This window comes from Eurosta solidaginis, chromosome 1, assembly GCF_040869045.1.
Source record: "Eurosta solidaginis isolate ZX-2024a chromosome 1, ASM4086904v1, whole genome shotgun sequence".
Lineage (NCBI taxonomy): Eukaryota > Metazoa > Arthropoda > Insecta > Diptera > Tephritidae > Eurosta > Eurosta solidaginis.
Genome location: NC_090319.1, coordinates 269,237,099 through 269,261,024, shown reverse-complemented (window position 1 = coordinate 269,261,024; position 23,926 = coordinate 269,237,099). Strand labels below are relative to the sequence as shown.

Sequence of the window (23,926 nt, the reverse complement as noted above, 5' to 3'; positions counted from 1 at the left end):
ACCTAGATAGCTTTCAGCAAAATGCAGTTGGATGCCACTGCAAGAGAGATTAACAAATTAAGCCATGTCAATCTGTCTGTCCGTCCGTTATATTCAGTATACGGCTTCGGTATTGCCTTCACTATAAGGAATGCTTCGAAGAAAAATTAACTTTTATATAAATGATTTTTAAAGAGGTCGTGGACGAATAATATAAGCTAGATCTTTGCCAAAAAGAGCTTTATATCAATTATATTTCGGAAGCCATAAATCGAAGAAAAATGACCGGATCGTGATAACATTGGGTACACGAGTTTTCCTTATAGCAGGAAATATTTCTAGCAAAAATTTACGAGATCGGTTAAGCGCCACCCACATTTATACAAAAGACCATAGACCAATATAATAAGCTATACCCTTGTGAAAAAGAGCTTAATATTAATGATATTTTACTTTTTAAATGGAATTATAACAAAAAGTTAGGATATATTAAAATTTTTTAAAATGGGCGTGACACTGCCCCTCTTTTGACCACGAAATTTTCTATGTTTCGGGAGCCATGACTCGAAGAAAATGTTAATTTTTCGTAATAAAATTGGTTAGAAGGAAATATTTCTAGTAAAAATGGACGGGATCTATTAAAGACCACGGCTACTTTTATATAAAAGAAGTTTAAAAGGGTCGTAGACTAGAATAATTAGCTATATCTTAGCGAAAAATAGTTTTGAATTGATGATACTTCACATACCAACGATCCCACGTGTTATGTAGAAAAGAAATGTATCTGAGTTGAAATGTACAATTGAAGCTCACGCTGAGTGTATAATGTTTGGTTACACCCGAACTTACACAACCTTATTTGTTGTAAATCGTTCTAAGTCTAGTTGCCCTAGACGAATAATATTTCGTAAGTGGGTTCTATTTCGGCTTTGAAGCAACTTTGCATTTTTCGTTCAAAGAAATTGAACAGTATTAATAATGTCTAAATGTTATTTTAAAAGAAAAGTGCTGTAATGTTTTAAATGAGAAATGGGATCTCAAAATACTCGAATTATTGTTTGACAGACACAAGTAAAACAAATCATATGCTACATATGTACAACATGTGTACAAATAAGTGTATGCAGTTGTATATTAGACTGTTTCAGAGCTAATTTATTTTTCGCTTATAGCAAACCGGCTCAAAAGCATCTTTCAATAATCTACAAATAAATATACCAATGAAGTTTATAGGTGCAGTAAAAATTCCAAGTTGTGGATCGATAAGGGCTAAGATATTATACTTATCATATTTTTTTTATAGTTATAAATTACTCAAGAAGCAAAAATGGCAAGGCCTACGTAGTTAATTCGAAAGCAACTTTCGAGCTTTTTTGAAGAATAAAATAAGCACTTTTGTTTTCTGAAACGGTTTAATGTAGGTACATCAATTGTGAATGGGTGCATATGTATGTATCCGACTGGGTTGGTCTCTATAGGAAATACAAAAAAGTGCTCTTGAATTTGTAATTTTTGTTGTAAGTATCAGAACAAAAATTGTTTCTTTCATTCATCTAAAAACTTCTGAAATCGCTTCTTATTGAAATCTCGTTTTTGAAATCAGATTTACGTAATTTATACATCATTAGCAGCTCCGCAATTCCATCTAATGCATTGGTGCACAACGCCGGTAGAGCTTCGAATACAAACTCTTTTTTTTCGTAGTGGTATGTGATTACATAGAGATATGCAAAATAAGTTTATTTTTTGATGTAAAAGCTAAAACTCATTGACTGTATGCTTTACTGAATCTCTGTCGCTGTGCTCACACGACATGTACATAGGTGAACGGCGAATTATTTTCTGAAGCTAACGAGTGCATCGCTGATCTAATGTCAATTTAAGTTTTGCCCTAATTTTCAAGCAGGTTTTTTTCATAGTTTGGTTAAAAAAGAAGCATACTTTAAGGAGCTGCAACTCTTCTTCTGCTTTCATAGGCGGGTTCCAGTAAAAATACTTTCTTAACCGGAGCGTCATCTTTCATTCGCCCAGCCAGAAAGCCGCTGCATTTTAATTCGCTTGGACTATGTTTATATCTACGTAAAGCTCGTACAGCTCATCATTAAATATTTAGAAGTACTTTTCTCTCGCACACTCCCAAAGCCGCTTCGTCTAATGTTTTCATGGTCCATATAGTAGGCCGGGTACGATAAGTGACTTGTAGAGCACGATTTTCGTTTGCAGAGAGAGAACTTTACCTAGTCCAAAGTAGCATTTATTGGTAAGAGTGATTCTTCACTGGATTTCAGAGCCGATGGTGTTGTTTGTGTTAATGCTGGCTCCCGAATAAAACGGGTTTTAAAATTTAAGAACAATTTCGGCTGTTTTAGAGGATACACATTTGTTTTTTTTTTTTTTTGTACCCTCTCAACATAAGCTTCAAATTCAAGAGTGGTTTTTTTTTAATTTTTTTGTCCCAGTCTAATGATCATATATATATTCATAAGCAGTCTGGAGGAATAAAAGTACATATGTATGTAATTACCAAACAAATGCTCCACCAGCGCCAATGCGTTCCAACTGTTCGGTAAGTAAACTTTTAAAATTCTCTTCGCTGATTATCTCCTTTGCTTTTTCATTGCAATCCGAATTTGTTTTTGTTGTCATGATTGCTGCTCTTTTTGTTGATGAGAGCGAAGACACGTTCAAAATACGCTCTTGGGAACTTATATTATCAGGCTATATATGAGGCTATTGACTTTGATTTTTAGTAATTTTTTATTTTTTTTAATGCTAAATATTTTTTTGTTTTTATTACAATCTAAAATCACTTTTGACAAGTCTCACAAACACACACACACATTTTTCGAAAGACGATTTATTTATTTTTAAATGCAACTGTTAAAATAGCGAACATTTTTTTCTTAACCTCGACCTTATTTATATTTTGCAATGTTACCTAAATGTTGTCTTTATAATCTGCTTCTTGTAAAGTTAGCAGAACTTGTTTTTGTTATTTATGAGCATCTTTAATTTAAAATTAATATAATTACTTTCTCTAAATTTTCAGGTTATATTTATTATTCTGTTAATTAATTTGAATTAACCGTTTTTGCTTATGATTCATGTTAAAAAATCAATTTTTGTTTCGAAAACGGGGAGGTTTAGTACTTGACTTCCTAAAAATTTGCTTTTTACGCATTAATATTACTGGGAAAATGGAGATGATATACTTGTGTATTTCATGACTTCTACAACCACGTAATGCAATGGTCCCTACGCTCAGAATCTCACGGAATTTTAGGGAGTCCATTGTGGACAGAAGTCTTTAGGAAAGAGGGATCGATCCATATAATGACGCTGAATCCGAGGTCTGATTCAAGGTTTAAAATTTAATGACGGAACAATGGGAGATTTTATCTATGGGTCAAACTAAAAGAAATCGCTATGAATGGTATGCTACCCTACTATTTTTCAGGCAGAAGTCGATGTAATAGAAGCTTGCGGTAAACAATGTCTACGAGGAGGCTTACCCTCAAGAGGTATCCTCATTATGTCAGACGGCCAAGCAGCCTCACGTGCCTTGCCGTCTTACATAATTATTTCTAGGCTAGTGGATGAATGCATTGGAGTTCTAAATGATCTGGGAACCAAAAACAAAGTTCAGCTAGGATGAAGAAGATAATGAACAGGCAGACTACCTAGGCAAGCAGGGTGCTTAAGAAGCATTCATTGGTGCAGAGCCCCTAAGTTGAGTTACAAAGGCACACTCTAAGGAACCTATAAGTATTTGTGGAACAAAGCAGTCCAGACGACGCCAGATTGAAATAGTTTTTACTCCCAGCAAAGTCAGTATCATCTAAACTTATTGATCTAAGCAGAGAGGGCCTACGAACTCGCACTGTGTACTAAGTATACGAGCCACTGCCGTCTATGATATCACTTAAGTAAGTTAAATCTATACGAAACACAAATATGTCACATTTGTAAGATGGAGGATGAAATGCCGGTTCACATTATTTGAAATGTGTGGCTCTGGCAAGGCTGATACTTTTCTATGTATTTAGGTAGCGCGACTCTTAATCCCTTAGTGATATGGAGTAAGAGGCCTGAAGAGGTATTTAAATATCATAAAGGCCTCAACATACAGTAATAAGCTAAACGGTCAAGCACAATAGATTTCTTATTCGCCGTATGTGCTATGCTCAAATAAAATTTGTATTGGAAACCATGGAAACAACTCAAATCTTAAAATTTTACATAAATACGATACTCTTGTGAATTGCCCAAATATTTTTTCAACAGTTTTGTAAAAAACTAAACAAACAAAAAAGTTATAACAATTCAGAGAGCTTCAAATAAGAAGGTCGAAATTTTCGTAAACTTTTCTTAAATTTTTTCGAAAACGTTTTGAGATTGGTTTGCACACTTTGATTTGCAAAATACATAGAAGTGTTTTCTTAAAATCTCGATAATAAAAAAATAGTTTAATTGGCGAAATGTGATAAAAAATTTGCACTGACATTTTTCTGTTCGTTGCTGTACATAGGTACATATATATGTATACCCTTGCCCTCAAATTTTAAAATTTGGGAGTTTTTGTTTTTATAATGAAAATTAATTGGCGGCCACCGTGGTGTGATGGTAGCGTGCTCCGCTTATCACACCATATGCCCTGGGTTCGCACCCCGGGCAAAGCAACATCAAAATTTTAGAAATAAGGTTTTTCAATTAGAAGAAAATTTTTCTAAGCGGGGTCGCCCCTCGGCAGTGTTTGGCAAGCGCTCCGGGTGTATTTCTGCCATGAAAAGCTCTCAGTGAAAACTCATCTGCCTTGCAGATGCCGTTCGGAGTCGGCATAAAACATGTAGGTCCCGTCCGGCCAATTTGTAGGGAAAATCAAGAGGAGCACGACGCAAATTGGAAGAGACGCTCGGCCTTAGATCTCTTCGGAGGTTATCGCGCCTTACATTTATTTATTTTATTTAATGAAAATTCATTTTTTATTAATTATGCTTAAAATTTCAAATGTTCATATTTAATTTTATTTAAGTACAATAATTGAAAACAAAAAAATTTTTTTAGCTAAATAGCTTTTGAAATTTTTTCGCTCTACTTAGTTTTAATAATTAATTTCAAATGTATAGCATAAAAATATACATATATGTATATAAGTAATTGTTTTGTACAGTTGATTGATTGACTGCTAAGTTACATATTCTTCGCACAAACAATTTTTGATTTTTTTTTATAATTTTTGTTTGCAATTTTATTTTTTAATTCTATGTTTTTACTTTTTGTGTTTTTTTGGTAGGTATATCAAAATTTGAAACTAAGGAATGTTTTATTAATTTTCACTTTTAATAAATATTTAGCGATATTTTGTTTACATTTTCTGTTATTGCACACTCAATACCCAACATACTTCCAACTTTTCTCCAATTTGATAATTTTTTGCGCGCCAAATGCCGGCAACCAAAGAAACAAGGTGACGTCGCCGTCGCTGCCTACGTAAGCAGCAGCAACAACTATTTAAACAAAGCGTAGGTAAATAGAGAATCCTCGCAATAGCCGATAGAGACGTTGGCTTCGTAACATGAATAACTTCACCGGCAATATGTTCCTTCAATTTTGCTGATGGCGCGATCAAAGAAAAAGCAAAAAAAAACAGTTTCTTGTTTGAATTTTCATTTTATTTTCTTACAACAACAATGTCAGTGGCAGTGATCATAAAAGGCAGCTGACAGCTGGTCTGCACTCTTTGTTTTCTTTTATATATTTACATACGCACATATGTAGGTATGTACGTTTGTATATAATCTTTATACTACCAAACCACTTTTATTGTTGTTTTTGTGCTCACCGCGTTGGTCTTGTAATTTTCTTTTCCTTTCGCTTGCGTTTTCTTATTTTCTAGTTTTCTTGCATTTTCCAATTGCACTTCTCGATACGATAAACATACTTTGTAGAACAATAACACTTAAAAATTTACAAAGTAAGATCAAGCAAACAAGTCACAGTGTAAAAAAAATTGACTAGGCGCCTAAAAAAATGTGCTCTATGTAGTTTAATTTGCTTTGAGATTCTACACAGGACAAAGTGTGTTATATGTTTTTATTTTCTTTTAATTCAATTTTAATATTATTTGAAATTCAAATTTTGTGTCACGCTCTTACTTTTCGCGTCGAGTGCGTTCCATCAACTAAAATGAGCGGCGATTGATCGTGAAATGTTATAGGCAGACGCTGGCGTATTTTGCGCGCAGCTGTTCGCAGTCGTCACTACTGCAAGCAGTAGCAAATGTTGCCTCTGCCACTGCTACTGCTTTTGTTGCCCATGCAGTCGCTTTCGATATTGCTGCGATCGGCTGATAATTTTGAAGTTAAAAATCGACAAAAGCAGTGATGGGCAAATTCATGCTTTAAAGACCATAAAATCGTATTTTTATTATAATTGTGAAAGTTTGGATGGCTAGACATCCAGCTTAGATGGTAGGACGATTTTAGATGAATTGCAGATAGATAAAAGTCTATTGGCTATTGCCAATAAAATAAAGTAAAATAAAACAAAATGAAATAAAATAATATAAGATAAACTAATATAAAATAAAACCAAACAAAATAAAATAAAACGATATGAAAATAAAATTACAATAAAATAAAATAAAATAAAATAAAATAAATTAAAATTTAATTAAAATAAAATAAAATAAAACTTAACAAAATAAAATAAAATAAAATGATATAAACTAAAATAAGTTAAAATAAAATAAAATAAAGTAAAATAAAATAAAAATAAATAAAAAAATAAATTAAATAAAAAAACAGATCAAACCAAAATATAATCAAATGAAATAATATAAAATAATATAAAATAAATATAAAATTAAACAAGATAAAATTAACTGAAATAAAATAAAATATAATAAAATAAATACAATTGAATAAAATAAAATAAAATAAAACATAACAAAACCAAATAAAATAAAATACAATATAATAAAATAAAATAAATTAAAAAAATTTTGTTGCTATATCGGCCTACTGATTTGTAAGATCGCGGGTTCAAACCGAGCTCAAGACCTAACAATAATTATTTTATCATTATTATTGTTATGATAAAATTTTCTTTAAATGAAAAATTTTTTAAATTAGAATGTAAGAAATAAACTTAAAATAAAAAATATAAAATAAAATATATAAAATAAAATATATAAAATAAAATAGCATACAATGAAATTAAATGAAATAAAATAAAGGAGAATTAAATTAAATGAAACAACATCATTTTACTAAAAAACAAAATAAAATAAAATAAAATCTATTAAAATAGAGCAAACTAAAATAGAATAAAACTGCCACAGTTTTCCCAAACGTAAATCACAATAAAAATCATATGTAATACCATAGTAGACTTTTCAACGATTTCCTTGCTGTGAAAAATACCTTTGAGTGATTTCTTTAAATAAAACGACAACTCCTGCACACAACTCGTGGAGTGAGTCAGAGTGAAAGAATCTGTCGGTTCAATATCTGAGGACAGCAATAGATTATATGTGCGCTAAGTAATATTAATTTAAAATTTTTTAACGATTTGGAAAAAAGTCGAAAAATAGCCAAAGAAAGTTGACTTTTTTTTAATTAAAAAAAGGACGTGTGGCACTCGGGGACTGCCGCGGTAAAGCTATTGCATATTATCAACTTATGCAATTATAATATTTATGCAACATTTTGTTTTCTTTGATATTAATTCAAGTTTTGTCTTTGATATTAATTCAAGTTAACCTTTATAAGCGTGGTGACCGATAAGAAAACAAATTTTTTACTTTTATTGAATAAATGAGAAGTTAATATTTAACTTTCACTTTAACTTTAACTTTATTTTTAACTTTAACTTTAACTTTCACTTTAACTTTAACATTCACTTTAACTTAAATTTTAACTTTATTTTTAACTTTACCTGTAACATTCACTTTAACTTTAACTTTAACTTTAACTGTAACTTCAACTTTAAATTTAACTTTAACTTTAACTTTAACCTTAACTTTAACTTTAACTTTGACTTTAACTTTAACCTTAACTTTAACTTTAACCTTAACTTTGACTTTAACTTTAAGTTTAACTTTAACTTTATTTTTAACTTTAACTTTAACTCTCGCTTTAACTTTAACATTCACTTTAACTTTAACTTTATTTTTAACTTTAACTTTAACTTTCGCAATAACTTTAACATTCACTTTAACTTTAACATTCACTTTAACTTTCACTTTAACTTTAACTTTATTTTTAACTTTAACTTTAACTTTCGCTTTAACTTTAACATTCACTTTAACTTTAACTTTAACGTTAACTTTAACTTTAACTTTAACTTTTACTTTAAATTTAACTTTAACTTTAACTTTAACTTCAACTTTAACCTTAACTTTAACCTTAACTTTAACTTTGACTTTAACTTTAACTTTAACTTTAATTTTAACTTTAACTTTAACCTTAACTTTAACTTTAACTTTAACTTTCACTTTAACTTTAACTTTCACTTTAACTTTAACTTTATTTTTAACTTTAACTTTAACTTTCGCTTTAACTTGAACATTCACTTTAACTTTAACTTTAACTTTAGCTTTAACTTTAACTTTAACTTTAACTTTAACTTTAACTTCAACTTCAACTTTAACTTTAACTTTAACTTTGACTTTAACTTTAACCTTAACTCTAACTTTAACTCTAACTTTCACTTTAACTTTAACTTTAACTTTATTTTTAACTTTAACTTTCGCTTTAACTTAACTTTAACTTTATGATCCGGGGTGGGCGTGAGCTTAGCACCTGCTAACAAGCCAACCTAATATAAACGCACGCAAGTCATTTTCTGTCAAAAATGTCTCATGCACATACAACTTGTATGAGAGCAACTCAAATTGAATTTGCTGCGTGAAAACCTAACTCGATTTCCAATTTTTGTTCTGCGTGACATTTAGATTTGACGTTTGCACACATGCTTTACATTGTCGCAACGCATGCTTATTTGGGTTAGTCCAAAAAACGCCGGTTGTTTGCGTGCGCTAAAAAAACGCAGTGCGGTTTTATTAGGTTGGATTGAAAGCGACCATATATGTATACGATAAGCGATAGCAGAATCAGTGTTGCCAGGTTAGCCTTTGCGAGGCTAGATTTAGCCTTTTGTTTTTGCCTTTAGCCTCGAAATTTTAGGTTTAGCTTCGTGACTTTTTTCTAGCCTTTTTTAATCCGAATGTATTTTTAATAATTTCTAAAATCAATAGTTCCTGAGAACACCTAATACCTAATAATATGAGTTCTCTACAAAAGATTAATTCTTTTTCTGCTGAAAATTCGTTGAAAGTTTCAAAGCCAGATGTATTTTCTTACTTTGAAAAAGAGAAGTATAGTTATTCTTCAAGTCAAATAGCATTAATAGAGCTGCAGTGGCGAAAACTTATAACTATACAATGGAAAAATGTACACTCCATCATGGAATTTTGGTCGGAAGTCCGAGAACATAAAAATGCATTAAACGAACCAACTTTTTTAGAACTTGTCGAATTCATATTTAGTTTTTTAGTATTACCACTCAGTAACGCGGAGGTTGAAAGAATTTTTAGTGGCATGAAAATTCTGAAAACTAAATTAAGGAACAAACTAAAAATTAAAATGCTTAATGCGCTGCTTAATATTAGATGCTCGTTAAAACACTTATCTAAATGTTGTAATGATTTTGAAATTATCGATGATCTCATATCTATGGTAAATAGCCAAACTTTATACGCAGACTTAAGCTCTTCTGATTTTTCAGACGGGGAATATTTTATATAAATAATTAATTTGTAATATTTTTTTTTGTGTATATACACATATGCAATCATTTAAAGTAATTCCATGTGCTAGTCAAGGAAAATGTGCCTGATATGTTTTGAAACAAGAAGTTATGTTTATAAGTTTTTATTTACAAATGTGTAAACTAAAATATAAAAAAAAAATTTTATGAATTGACCAAAAAAATTTCTGGCCTCTTTTTAGCTTCTTTTTTTTTCTAAATTTAGCTTTTTCTAACCTTTTTTTTTTGCCAATCTAGCTTCTTTTTTTCATCACCTGACAACACTGAGCATAATGCCTACTTCGTACAAATCAACGACAGCTCTTTTAGTTTGATTTCGATGGTCGTGCGGTGAGGAAGTATCGCACGCGCGATTAAAACAGAGTACCAAAGAGTGTGTGGGACACGTGTTCAACGTTCAAGCATTGAAATCAAACTAATTATTTGTAGATAATTAATTTCTCTTTACTCAGAGTAATGCGGCAGTTACTCACGAACGTACGTAGAAAAAACGTGTCAGCTGACACGACCTATCTTATGAGTGTGCAATGTAAACGAAAACTCACCGACGTGCAACGCCCGTACGTACGTAGCCCGGAACGTAGAAATCAAAACAATTTTGATTTTTTCCGTATGAACGTGTCAGCTGATCGCTCTCTCACTAGACAGAGTTGCCTAGTAAACTTTTGTGCGCTAATTTTTGACCGGTTGCAGTTTTATGCAAAAACACCTAATTAAAGTTTGAAAAATTGTGAAAATAATTCGAAATAATTATGTAAAAGTGCTGATTATAAATATGTAATCTATTTATACTTATTTAATATGTATTCCGGCCTTTTACAATATCAAAAATTAAATTGGAAAAAGTTGATGTTTCCATAAGCATACATGCAAAATGGTCAATGGCAACAGTGCTTATCTGTAAACAATACACACACAAATATGTTATGTACATGTACACAGACGCACACATTGATTTCTGCGGGCTTGAGAGTTCGGTCAAACGTGCTTCGTACGACAAACGTCTGTACGTACGGCACACGTCGGTGGGTAACTGCCGCATTATACTGACTTTTTTCTTCATGTTTCCACTTTAAGCTGGAGTCATTGGTGCCGTATGTCGTATCGCTGTATCCGTATCCCTAACGTAATCAGCTGTTTATCGTTACGACGGTAAACCAAAACCCAAGTGGTTGGCTACGATACGGTTACGACCTTAGTGGCACCAATAATCGATTGCATTGATTCTCATAAGATTGGTCGAATCAGCTGTTAGCCAACCAATTGGGTTTTGGTTTACCGTCGTAACGATAAACAGCTGATTACGTTAGGGATACGGATACAGCGATACGACATACGGCACCAATGACTCCGGCTTTAAGTTGCTGCCTTTTGATCAGGCATGCTTAACCAACGAAACGATATCATTTCGTTACGATAATCAACGTTAATAAACGAAACGAAGTCATTAACGTTAATTTGACGTTCTTAACGTTAATAAACGAAACGAAATGACTTCGTTTCGTTTATTAACGTTGATTATCGTAACGAAATGATATCGTTTCGTTCGTTATGCATGCCTGCTTTTGATAATATTTCCCTACAAAGATGGCATAGAACATATGGAGCATATATCTTATAAATTAATATGAACTGCGTTCCAACTGCTAACACAGCGATCTTGAAGGAGTGAGCAGTCGTAGCTGCAATCAAAACTATATAAATAGCTTTCTCTGTTCTCTACAAACCCTGTAGAGAACTTTTTAGTGCGTACCGAAATGCGGAATCGCTATATTTTAACATAAATAAATTTTTTATGCGAACAAGTGGCGAGTTTAACACTGCGAGGTGTAGGCAAAGAAAATTATTAAACCTAATCAAATCGTTGGCCGGGTGGCTTTCCGGCTCGAAAAAGTACCCTATTCTGGAAAGTTACTCGGTTTAAAAATGTTACCAATTCTAAAAAAGTTCGCGATATTAAAAAGCACTTGGGTCAAAAAGGTGACCGGTTCAAAAATAGTACCCGGTTCAAAGAAGTAACCGTTTAAAAAAAGCACCCGGATCTTAAAAATGTCCTAAGTTCTGAAATGTACACGATTCTGAAAAAGTACCTCGCTCTAATAAGGAAACGGTTGAAAAACTTACAGGGTTCTCAAAGCTTACATGCTCGCCGGATCTAAAAAAGCTAGTTCATAAAAGTATTCGCTTCAAAATAACCAATTCTTAAAAAAGTGCTCGGTTCTTATACATATCGCTCATTGACATCAATAGTCACAACCCAAACAAGTATGGAAGGCTAAGTTCGGGTGTAACCGAACGTTCCATACTCAGCTGGGGCTTAGCTGCGTTGGTTTCGTAGGGTTTCGTAGATGGGATATAAGTGGTTTTTAATTCCATATCACATACGTTTGGGAAATACCGACCAAATTATAGACCAAGAGTGACGGTTTTTGGAATGTTATTCCTTCATCCTTTGTCAAATAAGGTAAAATCACCATGTAGAAAAAAGAACTTAGGGTAACCCTGGAATGTGTTTGTATAACATGGGTATCAAATGAAAGGTATTAAAGAATATTTTAAAGGGGAGTGGCCCTTAGTTCTATAGGTGGACGCCTTTTCGAGATATCGCTATAAAGATGGACCAGGGGTGACTCTAGAATGTGTTTGTGCGATATGGGTATCAAGGCACTAATGAGGGTTTTAAAAGGGAGTGGCCATTAGTTGTATATGTGAAGGCGTTTTCGAGATATCGACCAAAATGTAGACCAGGGTGACCCAGAACATCATCTGTCGGGTACCGCTAATTTATTTATATATGTAATACCACGAAGAGTATTCCTGCCATGATTCCAAGGGCTTTTAATTTCGCCCTGCAGAACTTTTTCATTTTCTTCTACTTAATATGGTAGGTGCCACACCTATTTTACAAATTTTTTCTAAAGTTGTATTTTCGTCAAAAAACGAATCCCATCACCATTTTTCATCCCTTTTTTTTATTTGGTATAGAAATATGGCATTTTTTTCATTTTTCGAAATTTTCGATATCGAAAAAGTGGGCGTGGTCATAGTCGGATTTCGCCCATTTTTTATACCAAGAAAAGCGAGTTCAGACTAGTACGTGTACTAAGTTTAGTAAAGATATATCGATTTTTGCTGAAGTTATCGTGTTAACGGCCGAGCGGAAGGATAGACGGTCGACTGGGTATAAAAACTGGGCGTGGCTTTAACCGATTTCGCCCATTTCCACAGAAAACAGTTACTGTCATAGAATGCCCCTACCAAATTTCACAAGTATTGGTAAATTTTGGTTCGACTTATGGAATTAAAAGTATTCTAGGCTAATTAAATGAAAAATGGCGAAGCCAGGCTTATTTTGAAATTTTCTTTTATTTTTCTATTTTGTTGCACCATACCATTGCTGGAGTTAACTGTTGACATAATTTACTTATATACTGTAAAGATATCAAATTTTTTGTTAAAAAGTGGGCGTGTTCGTCATCCGATTATGCTAATTTTTATTAAGAACACATATAGTAATAGTAGTAACTTTCCTGCCAAATTTCATCATAATATCTTCAACCACTGCCAAATTACAGCTTGCAAAACCTTTAGATTGCCTTCTTTTAAAGTGGGCGGTGCCACGCCCATTGTCCAAAGTTTTAATAATTTTATATTATGCGTCATAAGGTCAACCCACCTACCAAGTTTCATTGCTTTATCCGTCTTTGGTAATGAATTATCGCACTTTTTTGTTTTTCGAAAGTTTCGATATCGAAAAAGTGGGCGTGGTATAGTCCGATTTCGTTCATTTTAAATAGCGATCTGAGATGAGTGCCCAGGAATTTACATACCAAATTTCATTAAGATACCTCAAGTTATCGTGTTAACGAACAGACGGACGGACGGACGTGGCTAAATAAATTTCTTTTTTCGCTTAGAAGTCTATATCTATCTCGATTAGTTTATTCCGTTACGGGGTACCGTTAAGCGAACAAAATTAATATACTATATGATCTATGCTCGGCTGAGTATAAATATACGATTTTTGAGCTAATAAAGTATATATATGTATACATAAATATGTAGTTAAAAAGCACTGAAACACACAAACTTTTAACGCACATCAAACTAAAATAACTTTAAAACAATAATGAACGAAAAACTATATTTATTAGCTATGTATGTATGTGCTCTTGGTTCTTTCGGACAAAAGTACAATACAATTCACTAACTTTTTTAACGACATTTGCCATCGCTTTATTTGCGAATCGATAACTATAACGATTTCGTTATTCAGTAACTATTTTTTATCGATATTCGTTTATCGACGATCAGCTGTGTCGTTAAATAAACGGCAAGTAAATTGGCTGCGTTAAAAATCACGATATTAATATTTCAATTTTAGTTAAAAAAGAAAATCGGAACTTTAATTAAATACTTTCAAACATGAAAGGCTGCTTTATTTATAAATCCAATGGCATTTGAGTACTTGGCGTACGTTTTATCACAAAATGAAGAATTACTAAGTCCATCGCCAGTGGTTCATAGAGAAGTAGATGACCCATTCCACTTGAATGCAACGGAGTTTCTAAAGCTGTACCGACTAACCCTAGACTTGGCTCATGATATTATTTCTCAACTTGATGGTCAATTAAGGGGTACAAGAATAACTGCGATATCAACAGAGGAAAAAAAATTAATACCGCATTTACTTACCTTTTGTTAAAATATGTAAAAACTTTTAAAAGCAGTTAGTGTGCGGAATTTATTTATTTTTGGCACTCCTTTTGTGCTTTTCGCATTTTTTAGGTTTCGTTAAGCTGTGCTGCCACCTTTATACTATTAAAACGAAATTAAAATGTAATTTATTTCGATTCGTTAAAACTAAGATAGTGAATAGCACAATCGATAAGGCAAGCGACAAAATCGTTAATTAAAATCTCGACAAATCGCATCGTTATAAGTTAGTGAATTCCGCTACAGATTAAAAATATCTCGTTACATAATTATCTCTTTTTGAACTGAACAAAATCTAGTTACAATTGCCTAGTTCCTCTTTTACATTGCAGTCATTGTTCTGAAAGCGATTTAGTGTTACGTAATAATGGATTTTCCTGCAGGGTATATACTGATACGCACATAGTCCTTTATGCATATATGTAGATCTACATAATTAAGTGCATACAGAATGAACCACGGAAATGTTCTGAATTTAAATTTGATTGAAGTTTCTTATTTTCTCTCAATGAGCGACTGTACAAACCATGACGGAACGATACAAGGTGGTAGCATGGTGACATACCTACAAACATAAATAAAAATTCCATGTATTTTGTTTTTGTAAATTCGATGGACAAATGTCAAAATCGTACTGCGCCGAAAGTTGATGTATCAAATCAAATAAAGAAAGGGTATGATCAGCTGTCCCATGCTGCCACCTTGTATCGTTCCGCCATGGAACAAACATTCAAACGTACATATATATGTACGCATACTCATACTTACGTCTAAATCATTACCCACAAAAACATCTACGCTTATGTTATTTGACAATTCACTTTATAATTTTAGGTCTTGAAACAATATAGAGTATCAGTTAAATGTTTTTTCTAAACGCCTAACTCTATACCTAAGAAAATGAATATTCAATATAAACATGGCACCCAAGGTGGGTCCATTGATGTGGCTTTGATCATGGAGTACCCTGCAAAAATTGTTGGATTACGTGTTCCATTTTCTTCATGTTGGAGTACTCTAACAATAGTACTTTGCAATGCGTTTGCGGACCACCATCAGCCGATCATTGCTCGTTTTTTAACGACAGTGATCACGACACGATGACGATCGAACAGAGTTGCCAAAAGTAAAATATTGCATGCAAATAATTAATAATAAAATTTTACTTTGGCAACTCTGATAAAATGCAACAGCGCACTGGTTTTATGTATACATATTATATTAGTTTCTTTATTCACGCAAATGCTAAATAACATAAGAATATTCGTAGTATAAAATATAAAAGTTGTATTGCCCCCCTTCATTTACTTTCATTTTAAATTAAATTCACTTCGATAATTCTTTTCGACACAATTCCTCTTTAGTACTTTGGCATATGATCCTCTGTGGGTGCTCCATGGAGTACTACAGTGAAAGTACTTTGGAAAGTACTCTCACGTATGTACTCTATGGAATACTCACAAAAAAAGCGAGAGTGGGATCACCTACTTCTCTCCTAGGACATCACAATGTTAATTGGAGCACATTTTTTGTATGAATACAGATTAGATTTGGAGCAGTCCTATACTCCCAAAGGAGTATTCCTTACATTATTTATAGAGTACTCGCGTTTTTTGAAGGGTACGCAACCAACCCAATAACTTTGTAGATAAAATAGCTTGTCAGAAAACAATCAGCCCAATTCTAAACGAAAATTCCGTGCGAGTTTTTTCCCTTCTCCCATTCCTCGTATTCTAAATAAAAATTCCTTGTGAGTTTTTTCACTTCTCCCTTTCCTCCTATTCTGAACAATGTTCGAAAAAGCGGAAACCGGTTATGGGAGAAAAGTAGGTATTATGAATGTGAGGGTGAGGGAGATTTCTCTGCCATTTCATAGGAGTTTTTTCACTAGTTGAAGGGAATGCATCAAAATAGTTAAAGGAAATTGGTTATTTTATGAAAGAACACTTATTTGTACAAATTTGTGCTAAAATATGTGTTTACGTTCTACCACAATATTCTCACTGTTAATACAACAACAACAACAACTACAATAACCACAATATTCTTTATTTTAAGTCGAAAAGTATATCATAAGCAACGAAAGAGCTCTTCGCATATTTGATGCAGCCATCCAGAAATTGCGCAAAGATTTTTTAAGAAGGCTTAAATAGATCTTAGCATATGGCGAAAGGCGAACTTAACTCGACTTGGCCGCCAGAAAATTGCTTTGCACAATGAATGCAGGCAACTCCGGCGGATTTGTGTTATCCCGCCGATCTTCTTCTTATGCTCCTCTGTTGATGTTGCTGTGGCACCAATTCATTACTCATTTCAGTGAATACCACATGAAATGCAATAATGTGCATTGTTTATACCTTATTTCTTAATTTTAAACAAATTGGGAACAATAATTAAACTTTACAATTTTTTAAACAAAATAAGAATTGCGCAACGAAATTTCAATTGACAAAACAGCTGACTTCGAAAATTCGAAATTCATATTCCCCAATTATTCTTCTCTCTAGGAGAAAGGAATTGGAGTTTTTCCGCGGGAATAAAAAAATCCGCGAGAACAAAATTCCGCGAGAATATTTAGAATTGGTCTGAATATGAGTACGTCCAGGCTGGTTAACAACACAAGTTGAATGTGCATCTTTTACACAAGCTTATCAAAGTTGTCTTGCATATTTTTTGACGATCAACTATCAATTGTCTTGTAATTTTGGTTATTGTTAGACGGAATTCATGGACAAAGTTCATGACATGTTCTTGTGGGGATTTACAGTGGTGGATATTTCCCTGCACTAGCTACAAACGATGCTATGTCTTTAGGTGCGTAAGCTATATATCTAATGGAATATTTTACAAAGAAAAAACTGTTATATGCAGTGGAAAATGATGATTAAATGAACTAGACACCACAGGGGAGATGGGACGACGAGGTTTTACCATATGAATCGTAATGATTGTATGTAGTAACAATTTATATAATGTATACTAGGGTGGGTCAAATTTATTGTTGGAAAGGCACATCCAGTTTCTGAATCTATGGGTCATACTGAGTAATATTGTCCATGGGACCATAGGTCTTAAATGAATTCCGAGCCTCCCTAATTTTGTTAGAAAATTTTATATCCTAATCCGAATAGCGGCTCTCACAAATAAAATACATGAAAATAAATGTGAAACTCGGATTCGGATTGGGCTATAAAATTTTCTAACAAAATTGGGGAGGCTCGAAATTCATTTCAGACCTATGGTCCCATGGACAATATTACTCAGTATGATCCTTAGATCCAGAAACTGGGTGTGCACCAGAAGTTTGTTTTTCCCAATTTTTCCCCCATCCGATTTGACCCGCCGTAATGTATACACTCAAAACAAAATTTCTTGAAAACGAGGAAAATAGCTATGAAAATAAAAAAGGTACATGAAATTTCACCATATAAGAATTCTGCTGGGATGAAAAATGTTCTATCAAATAAAAGAAATAAAATTTGTATACAAACCAAGAAATTCGTTTGCATTCAGTAGACATTTTCCTAAATTCAACGAAATTTTTTTTGAAATATTGGGGCATAGTCATAAAAATAAAAAAAAAAAAAATAAATATAAGGCGCGATAACCTCCGAAGAGATCTAAGGCCGAGCTTCTCTTCCAATTTGCGTCGTGCTCCTCTTGATTTTTCCCTGCAAATTGGCCGGACGGGACCTACATGTTTTATGCCGACTCCGAACGGCATCTGCAAGGCAGATGAGTTTTCACTGAGAGCTTTTTCATGGCAGAAATACACTCGGAGCGCTTGCCAGACACTGCCGAGGGGCGACCCCGCTTAGAAAAATTTTCTTCTAATTGAAAAACCTTATTTCTAAAATAAAATAAAATAAAATAGGTTATAAATTTAGTTGCAGCTTTGTTGACAGATAGCTCATAGAAAATCATGCCAAAAAGCTGCTACTAAATTTAAAATCTATTTTATTTTGACTATGACTATGCGCCATTGTCTTCACTTTAGGTTAGTTTTTGTATGCGCTGTCCCATACAATGCGCTCCAAAACTCAAATAGCTATCCCCTACTATTAATTCTGAAGAAAGAAATGGTGAACAATATAAAGAACGGACATATTGAACTTTTATTCCAAGATTTGTTATGATAAATAGCTAAAACTAATTTTAGTTTTGAATATAAATCTTCACTTATGACAACGATGAGAATGCCCTCCCAATTTTTTAAGTACCTTCCCCATTTTTTGATGGGTCGCTTTGTATGCTTTGTATGTATCAACCGCCCTGGAAAACAGTGCTTTTGCTTGTTCAGACATTTGTCCGATCATTTCATTGCATTATTTAAGTCTGGCCTTACAAAAACCTTACATATTATATTAAAAAATTATTTTAATAGGTACTAAAGAACTAAACTAATAATTTTACTTATTAATTTGTTAGCGTTTAACGGTCTAACTGGCGACAATCTTACGTAAACGTTCAGAAGAATTTTTTCAAAGCATCGATTACTTTCCTTTTGCGTTTATATATTCGTTAATCTCGTATCTACAATTGCGACATTTTCGGTAAAGCAAAGAAAATAACCTGAACGGAGTGCGTATTGCATACAAAAATGTAGATACGTGATAAATGAAGGAGCTTAAGATCATGAAGTTAATTTATTTTGACAAACTGACTATATCATCGCGCTCATCGATGCTTTATGAGTGTTTTCACATAAAAAACCGATTTTCTCATTAAGTGTAGTTACGCGGTTAACGAATAAAAGGGACGATATGTTTTAATTTTAGGATAAGCAAATAAGAGATTCTACCTTTAAAGCTTTAATTTGTTTTGGAAAACTTCTGTTGGTGATGCAAATAAATTTGTTAGAAAATGGGCAAAATTGTGAAGTGGGTCGGCGAACATTTCTTCGAAGGTCAAGAATTTTTGTTGTTGTTGTTGTTGTAGCGATAAGGCTTCTCCCCGAAGGCTTTGGGGAGTGTTATCAATGTGATGGTTCTTTGCCGGATACAGATCCGGTACGCTCCGGTAACACAGCACCATTAAGGTGCTAGCCCGACCATCCCGGGAACGATTTATATGGCCAAATTAAACCTTCAGGCCATCCCTCCCTCCCCACCCCCAAGTTCCATGAGGAGCTTGGGGTCGCCAGAGCCTCGTCTGTTAGAGAAACAGGATTTGCCGCGGATAGGGGAGGTTGACAATTGGGTTTGGAGAAGCTACATATATATTGCGCTGGCAACCTGAAAGGGTTGCGCTACACAGCCCCTTGAATCTGGTATTTTAGTCGCCTCTTACGACAGGCATACCTACCGCGGGTATATTCTGACCCCCTAATCCGCTGAGAATTTTTGTGTAACTTGTTTATGTCTATAACTTTAAAGATAAGTCGAATATTGTAAAATTGTGAAAATAAGTTTTTTTCTTTGTTACGCAAAAACGATTTAATTAAAAAATAAAATGTACCACTTCTAACTTAAAAATTAAACACTGTTCCTCCCATATTCTCTCTTTTTCTGGCGATTTGCTCAAATAATTCCACTGCACCAAAAATAAAAAACCTTTATTTTTTTGCTTACCCTAATGTAAATGCCTCCTAGTATCTAATTTGTACAAATATATATCATATCATCAAATATATATATAACAAGTAAGGAAGGTTAAGTTCGGGTGTAACCGAACATTACATACTCAGTTGAGGGGTATGGTGACAGCATAAGGGAAAATAACCATGTAGGAAAATGAACCGAGGGAAACCCTGGAATGTGCTTGTATGACATGTGTATCAACTGAAAGGCATTAAAGAGTATTTTATGAGGGAGTGGGCCATTTAGGGATATAGCCATAAAGGTGGATCAGGGTTGACTCTAGAATGCGTTTGTACGATATGGGTATCAAATTAAAGGTATTAATGAGGGTTTTAAAAGGGAGTGGTGGTTGTTGTATAGGTGGTCGCCTTTTCGAGATATCGCCATAAAGGTGGACCAGGGGGTGACTATAATGCATTTGTACGATATGGGTATCAAATGAAAGGTGTTAATGAGTATTTTAAAAGGGAGTAATCCTTAGTTCCATAGGTGGACGCCGTTTCGAGATATCGCCACAAAGGTGGACCAGGGGCGACCCTAGAATTTGTTTGTACAATATGGGCATCAAACGAATGGTGTTAATGAGTATTTTAAAAGGGAGTGGGCCTTAGTTCTATAGGTGGATGCCGTTTCGAAATATCGCCATAAAGGTGGACCAGGGGTGACTCTAGAATGTGTTTGTACGATATGGGTATCAAATTAAAGGTATTAATGAGGGTTTTAAAAGGGAGTGGTGGTTGTTGTATAGGTGGTCGCCTTTTCGAGATATCGCCATAAAGGTGGACCAGGGGTGACTCTAGAATGCGTTTATACGATATGGGTATCAAATGAAAGGTGTTAATGAGTATTTTAAAAGGGAGTAATCCTTAGTTCCATAGGTGGACGCCGTTTCGAGATATCGCCATAAAGGTGGACCAGGGGTGACCCTAGAATTTGTTTGTACAATATGGGTATCAAAAGAAAGGTGTTAATGAGCATTTTAAAAGGGAGTAATCCTTAGTTCCATAGGTGGACGCCGTTTCGAGATATCGCCATAAAGGTGGACCAGGGGTGACCCTAGAATTTGTTTGCACAATATGGGCATCAAACGAAAGGTGTTAATGAGTATTTTAAAAGGGAGTGGGCCTTAGTTCTATAAGTGGACGCGGTTTCGAAATATCGCCATAAAGGTGGACCAGGGGTGACTCTAGAATGTGTTTGTACGATATGGGTATCAAATGAAAGGTGTTAATGAACTTTTTCATTTTCTTCTACTTAATATGGTAGGTGTCACAACCATTTTATTAAGTTTTTTCTAAAGTTATATTTCGCGTCAATAAAACAATCCAATTACCTTACCATGTTTCATCCCTTTTTTCGTATTTGGTATAGAATTATGGCATTTTTTCATTTTTCGTAATTTTCGAAAAAGTGGGCGTGGTCATAGTCGGATTTCGTTCATTTTTCATACCAAGATAAAGTGAGTTCAAGTAAGCACGTTCATTAAAGATATGTCGATTTTTGCTCAAGTTATCGGGTTAACGGCCATGCGGAAGGACAGACGGACGACTGTGTATAAAAACTGGGCGTGGCATCAACCGATTTCGCCCATTTTCACAGAAAACAGTTAACGTCATAAAATATATGCCCCTACCAAATTTCAAAAGGATTGGTTCATTTTTGTTCGACTTATGGCGTTAAAAGTATCCTAGACAAATTAAATGAAAAAGGGCGGAGCCACGCCCATTTTGAAATTTTCTTTTATTTTTGTATTTTGTTGCACCATATCATTACTGGAGTTGAATGTTGACATAATTTACTTATATACTGTAAAGATATTAAATTTTTTGTTAAAATTTTACTTAAAAAAAAATTTTTTTTTTAAAAGTGGGCGTGGTCCTTCTCCGATTTTGCTAATTTTTATTAAGCGTACATATAGTAATAGGAGTAACGTTCCTGCCAAATTTCATAATGATATCTTCAACGACTACCAAATTACAGCTTGCAAAAGTTTTAAATTACCTTCTTTTAAAAGTGGGCGGTGCCACTCCCATTGTCCAAAATTTTAGTAATTTTCTATTCTGCGTCATAAGTTCAACTCATCTACCAAGTTTCGTCGCTGTATCGGTCTTTTGTAATGACTTATCGAACTTTTTCGGTTTTTCGAAATTTTCGATATCGAAAAAGTGGGCGTGGTTATAGTCCGATATCGTTCATTTTAAATAGCGATCTGAGATGAGTGCTCAGGAACCTTCATACCAAATTTCATCAAGATACCTCAAAATTTACTCAAGTTATCGTGTTAACGGACGGACGGACGGACGGACGGACGGACGGACATGGCTCAATCAAATTTTTTTTCGATCCTGATTATTTTGATATATGGAAGTCTATATCTATCTCGATTCCTTTATATATGTACAACCAACCGTTATCCAATCAAACTTAATATACTCTGTGAGCTCTGCTCAACTGAGTATAAAAATATTTATTATTGTAGGCATGTATATACATACATACATATGTATGAAACACATACATTCACAAATTAGTTCATCGGTGCATATGGGCATACACGGACAAGAAAAACAAAGTCGACAATTAGCAGTGGTCGGGAAGCCAATTTCTTCCCCCAAAAATTTCAACGTTTTCGTGGATTTCGCCATATGCACGCATATTTGCATCGCACTTTTTATCGCACATTTGTTGGTTTTGTTGTCACTGGTATCTAGCGTTGATGTCAGCCAACGTTGTTGAAGTAACAATTGAAGTCGCTATTATGGATATGCATTGGACACAATTGAGTATGATGCTTCTCTATATACATATTTTTGCATACATTTCTATGCACATAAATAACTTAAAATTTATGAAAAGTATTCCGACAGTAATTTATATAATGCAATGTAATGGCAAAAGATGATCTACCACACTAGATAAGCTTATTAGATACCTAACTATATATGTATATATGTATGCAGCCATTGTTCTGGTCTAGTAGTTAGTGTGGTTGCTTTACATGCTGGAGGTCCTGATTTTGACGTCCACTTCGAAATATTAACATTTTTTTTACAGCAGTTGTGTCTATAGCAAAAATGGTGCTATTAATGCCTTAAGAGAGTGATTTCCTATTAATCTCTTTTGAATACATTGGGGGTATAATTGATCTCTTCCAGTTCAGTTGGGATTTGTCAGCTTCGAAGGAAATATGTAAAATAAAAAATAAAAATAAACTATGGAATTAAAATCAATTATCTTATATATTATTTCTAATTGCTGTTTTTATGTACAGGTCCCTTTTTCGCTCTTATTTGAAATCCAAATCTATAAATAAAGTTTTGGTTGTAAAGATGGGGATTCGTGCTATTAGCGAGCTGTGGGCATTATTAGTCGTAGTGCTTTTGTTTAGCTATATTTTATTAAAATAACTAGCTTTACCCGGCGTACGTTGTACCGCCCGAGATCTAATGAATGTTCCGTTATTTTTTCTGTTTTGTTTGTTGATAATTTAATTTATTGTTCTGTAAATTGAATTGAATTTTGTACGCATATTTGGTGAAATTTTCTGTTAAAACATTTTATTCTTGTATCTTATTGTATCTTATTTTATATTATTGTATTGCTTTTATCGCTGATGATTGTTGCTTTGATTACATTCCGAAGAAGCATGACTGGTGAGCCAATTTTCAAAGTTGATATATGCGCAGGCATTCCTTTTGGTTCTAAGGAGTATAGAAATTCATTTGGATAATTCACAATTTTATCTTCATCTGTCGATCGATTTATATTTCGTCACTTCATCAGGAAATTGATTTTGCAAGCGATCATTGATTTTGTTAACA

General features: G+C 33.6%; 1 protein-coding gene across 9 annotated transcripts in view; it reads right to left on the bottom strand.

The window, feature by feature from the left end:
- The window catches only part of LOC137237274 (organic cation transporter protein), a 48,795-nt gene extending 42,620 nt beyond the window's left edge, over window positions 1–6,175 (bottom strand). The window contains exons 1-2 of one of the 9 annotated variants that reach the window (XM_067760708.1): window positions 6,135–6,175; window positions 2,504–2,709 (exon numbers count right to left, since the gene is read on the bottom strand). In XM_067760708.1, the coding sequence (XP_067616809.1) occupies window positions 2,504–2,625 (122 nt within the window). In that variant the 5' untranslated portion in view covers window positions 2,626–2,709; window positions 6,135–6,175. Of the gene's footprint in view, window positions 1–2,503; window positions 2,941–5,383 lie in introns of all 9 variants that reach the window. The other 8 variants (XM_067760700.1, XM_067760701.1, XM_067760703.1 and 5 more) reach the window with 8 other exon arrangements.
- Window positions 6,176–23,926: the final 17,751 nt, after the last annotated feature.